The sequence below is a fragment of the Nicotiana sylvestris genome, chromosome 3 (genome assembly GCF_000393655.2).
Source record: "Nicotiana sylvestris chromosome 3, ASM39365v2, whole genome shotgun sequence".
Classification (NCBI taxonomy): domain Eukaryota; kingdom Viridiplantae; phylum Streptophyta; class Magnoliopsida; order Solanales; family Solanaceae; genus Nicotiana; species Nicotiana sylvestris.
The window spans coordinates 112,147,503-112,152,609 of record NC_091059.1 but is presented as its reverse complement, the minus strand read 5'-3'; the positions used below and the strand labels follow the sequence as shown (position 1 = coordinate 112,152,609).

At 39.6% G+C, this 5,107-nt stretch overlaps 1 protein-coding gene across 1 annotated transcript; it reads left to right on the top strand.

Annotated features, from left to right (window-relative positions):
• The first annotated feature begins 3,835 nt into the window (after nucleotides 1-3,835).
• LOC138887845 (uncharacterized) lies at nucleotides 3,836-4,354 on the top strand. The gene has a single exon (XM_070169635.1). It carries the CDS (start codon nucleotides 3,836-3,838, stop codon nucleotides 4,352-4,354), a length of 519 nt encoding a protein of 172 aa, XP_070025736.1.
• Nucleotides 4,355-5,107: the final 753 nt, after the last annotated feature.

The window sequence follows — 5,107 nt, the reverse complement described above, 5'->3', positions numbered from 1 at the left end:
AATCTCCTATAGGGTGGTTTGATGTTGGAGAATCTGGGTTACATGGGCCTGACCTGGTTCAGTAGGCCATAGAGAAAGTAAAGCTTATCCGGGAGCGACCGTTGACAACTCAAAGTCGTTAGAAGTCATATTATGACATGCGACGACGAGACTTAGAGTTCGGGGTTAATGATTGGGTATTCTTAAGTGTATCAGCTGTGGAGGGAGTGATAAGGTTTGGCAAGAAAGGCAAGCTTATCCCGTGGTATATTGGGCCTTATAGGATCACTCGGAGAGTGGGACAAGTAGCATATAAGTTAGAGTTACCCTCAGAATTGGAGTCTGTCCATCCGGTTTTTCATGTATCTATGCTAGGGAAGTGCATCAGCAATCCTACCCAAGTGGTGCCCACGGATGATGTACAGATTACGGAGGACTTGTCATACAAGGAAATTCTAGTTGCCATCCTAGACCGACAAATCTTTAAGCTATGGAATAAGGAGGTAGCCTCCGTGAAGGTTTTATGGAGAAGCAAGAATGTGGAAGAGATGACGTGGGAATCAGAGGAAGAATTGAAGTCTAAATACCCTTACCTATTTCAAACTGAAGATATGGCTCGAGTTAGGATGCTATAGCACAGCTCTATTCAGGCCAGTAGGTCATCAGGTAAGCTCTTATTTTTGACTTTTAGTATTTATGATTTACGGCTGTGTGAGGTAAAGTGTTACTATTTCAAGACATTGGCCATGTGTGGCATGCATAGTATGTTTTCTAACTACATGCAGGTTGGTTTTAGTCTAGTGTACGGAGGAGACTCTAGCAAAATTTTCCAAAGTCTCCAAGAGTAAACATTCGAGGACGAATGTTCCCAAGGGGGAATGATGTTACACCCTATATTTTCATACATAAAAGTGCATCGTAAGCAAACTAATGTAGGAATAAAAATGAGATAATATTTGAAATTATATAAAGTAAGTTAATCATGTTACCCCTTAGGTTACAAATATTGAATATCATGAACAACAAGTACAAAGAGGGTTGGAAGGTTTAGAAGCTAAAGGAATTGAAGAAAATAATGTTTCGTCGAATGTTGACAAGATGGGAATATTATAACATATACTTTTGGGATGAGACTAGGGTGCTTAATATGATAAGGAGGTTATGTTATGAATTATGATAGTAGTATGATAGTCGTGTGTTATATTTTGAAGTCAAGCGAGTTGTGGAACAAAAGTCGATGAAAATTATCACAAGTTACATTCATAAGTTTTACTGAAACTTTGGGTCAAATGTAATTGCGATTTTCTCCCAATATACTTAGATTTATGGGGTGTTCCACCCATAAAATTGAAGACCTATGAGTCTATTTTCTAACACATTAAACCGTTTATTAATACAACATCAGAGTATATATATATATATATATATAATTTTTTTGCAAGACTGCCAGGTGACAAGTGGGTGTGTCACCTACTTGGTTAAATGAGAGCCCCAAAAAGAGGCAATTTTGGGTCATCCAAAGAGCCCATTTAAGGTCTTATCTTCTGAAATATAAACCTCATTATATATCACAAATAAACAGACCTAAACCCCTGCATACTTCCTCCCAAAAATTACCCACAAACCCTAATTGAATTTCTCTCCCTTTCAAGTTCTAATTGGGGTAAAACCTAGAGTTTCAAGAACCAAGATAAGGGTTGAATTATCCAACAAAGAAGGTAAGTTTACTGATCTCTTTCATCCATTTTTTCCTCTTTAAATTCATGGTAACTCGTTCTATACTTGTAAGAACTCACAGGACGGTGATCGGAAACCGTGAGTTCGAGTTATTCACTTGTAGGGGACTATTTTGTAGACTATTTTGTATTGCTGTTGGGCTGCGTGTTTTACTACTGTTTTGTGGGGTTTTGGAGGATGAAGGGTGTGGATAAACACCATATAGATGTAGGGTGGTGGGCGGGTCATTCGTCGTAATATTTTCGGGTCGTTTGACACTACTACCGTGGTCATTTTGCGTATGAAGAGATTGCGGTGTGTTGGGCTATTTTGTAATATTTTATGGTGTATATAAGGCTGGAAAATAATGTATATATGTTGTTGTTGTTGTGTTCTTGTGTTGTTGCTGTTATCTTGAATTTGGAGGAAGTAAGGATTATAGGGAAGAAGCTGCCCATTTTTATACAAAATAAGCTTGTCGTTCGTTGTGCGATAGTTGTACCTTTCGTAACTTAATGATAATATTATTATAGTTGTTGTAGATTAAGGTGAGAAAATACGAGTTCAACTCGGTGATTAGAAAGATTGTGATAAGGTATGTTAAGGCTAAGCCCTTCCTTCATTTTGTCATGATCTCGTAATTACATGTGTTTGATAACGAGGCATAAAGAGAAGTTCATACTCCCGAATTTATATACACTATCGTAGTCTCATAAGTTACAGTATTCTCGCTTATTGAGACTTTATATTCAATTAAGTATTGTCTTCTTCCAGTCAAGAGAGCAGAGCGTGTATATATGTACAGTATTACATTATTTTCACCACCATTGCGATATAATCAATGGGCAAGCCCCTATTGGGCAACCTCCAATCAGATGGTAAGTTATATACCGAGCCTACTATGGCCGAGCGCCTATGAGCGAGCCCATAATGGCCGAGATACAGAGTCTACTATGGCCGAGCGCTTTTGAGCGAGCCTACTACGGCAGAGCAGTTACAAGTTTCAAGCCTTATAGGGCTGGACATTTATTTTACTTACTATATTGAGAGAGTTGAGTCAGTATCAGCATGTAAGTATATCTCCAGATCATCTTTGACTCCCAGTTACTTTCAATTATTATGTTATCAGTTCATTTTCAGCTTTCAGTTATTTTATCGCCTTACATACTCGGTACATTATTTCGTACTGACATCCCTTTTCTGGGGATCTGTATTTCATGTGTGCAGGTTCAGACAGACGGGTAGACCTCCTCAGTAGGTGTTGCCCGAGTTCAGCCTGATCGGTAAGCTCTATGTCCTTCAGAGTTATCGGGTATATAGTTTTGTGTACATCTTATGTGTGTGTGTGTGTGTGTATATACATATATATATATATATATATATATATATTATGGGTAGGTCGGGGCCCTATTCCGATCACAGTACATCCATCAGTAGAGGCTTGTAGACATATCCTGTCAGTCAGTGCAGTATGTTGGGATTGTAGGCCTTATATGTATATTATTTTAGTTTGTCAACTATTGTAGTTTTGACGGCCTTATCAGCCTAGATTTATATTGATGTTTAGTCAACATTAGTTTCCGTTAAGTTTTATATTTTGCTTCGCAATTTTTCTTGCAATGTGTCCCCATGGCCAAAGTATGACATTATATGTTCAGTCCCTTAGTCGCAAGTTGGTACGTAAGTTAGGTGAGGCACCAGGTGCCGGTCTCGCCCCCCAGGTTCGGGGCGTGACATGTTAGCCCAAGAAAATAATGAGGGGAAAGAAAACTCTCTTTACTACTTGAGCAGGATGATGACACCAAACGAGCTGAATTATTCGCCAATTGAAAAGTTGTGTTTGGCACTAGACTTCTCAATTCAAAAGTTGAAGCACTGCTTTCAAGGTCATGTTGTCCGTCTTGTTTCTAAAGCAAATCCCATCAAGTTCGTGATGTCAAAATCTGTTCTTAGTGATCGACTAGCGAGATGGTACCGCCAATTTCAATAATTTGAGATTTTATACATCCCTCAAAAGGATATAAAAGGACAAGCATTGGCAGACTTCTTGGCAGATCATCCGATACCTGATGACTGGTAGCTAACTGATGAATTACCTGATGAGGACGCAATGGTCGTTGAAGTTTAACCTTCATGGAAGATGTACTTTGATGGTGCTGTGCACCATGGAGGAGCTGGTGTTGGCGTAATATTTGTCACTTCCCAAGGTGAAGTCTTGCCCTACTCTTTCACATTGACACAACTCTATTCCAGCAATGTTGCTGAGTATCAAGAATTAATACTTGGGTTTGAAATGTCCATTGATATGAAGCAATTGCAAGTCTTTGGTGACTCCCAATTAGTGGTCAATCAGCTTTTAGGTAGTTACGAGGTCAAGAAGCCTGAACTACGCCCATATCATGATTACGCTAAAAAATTAATGGGGTGGCTCAGTGATGTGACTATTCAGCATGTACCAAGGAAAGAAAATAAGAAGGGTGATGTTTTAGCTGCCCTGGCTTCATCGTTAACCCTGCCTGATCAAACGCAAGCTACTATCTGCCAAAAATGGTTAGTACCGCTGCCAAATGAGGTTGAAGGTGAAGAAAATGAACTCAAGCATCTTATCGCTATTTCTGAAGTTGAGAAAGAAGAATGGCGACAACCCATTATCAACTAGTTATGCTATGGGATACTTCCAGAAAATCCGAGGAGAAGAACTGAAATCTGTTGTCGTGCACCTCGCTTCCTTTACTACAAAGATACTCTATACAGAAGGTCATTCGAGGGAGTACTCTTGCGATGCTTAGGGGAAGAAGAAGCACTACAAGCTTTGCAAAAGGCACGTTCTGGGGTATGTGGGTCACACCAGTCTAAACCAAAGCTTCACTTCCTTATAAACAAGATGGGATATTATTGGCCAATAATGGTAAAAGATTGCTTGGACTACGCTCGAAGATGCAAGGCTTGTCAATTACATGCGAATTTTATTCATCAACCTCCTGAAGTGTTGCACCCGACTGTTGTATCCTGACCGTTTGACGCTTGGGGATTGGACGTTGTTGGACCACTGCCAAAGTCCTCTGGTGGGCACCTATACATCTTGGCTGCAACTGACTACTTCTCAAAATGGGCTGAAGTTGTTGCCCTTAAGGAGGTAAAGAAGGAAAATATTGTAAGTTTCATTCAAGTAAACATAATCTATCGCTCTGGCATTCCTCGTTACATAATAACGGATAATAGAAAGCCATTCGATAATAGGTTGATGAACAAGATTTGTGATCTCTTTGGCTTCAAGCAACGTAACTCTTCGATGTACAATATTGCCGCCAATGGTCTAGCTGAGGCATTCAATAAGACTCTATGCAACTTGTTAAAGAAAGTCGTCTCCAAATCCAAACGAGATTGGAATGACCGTATGGAAGAAGCTCTA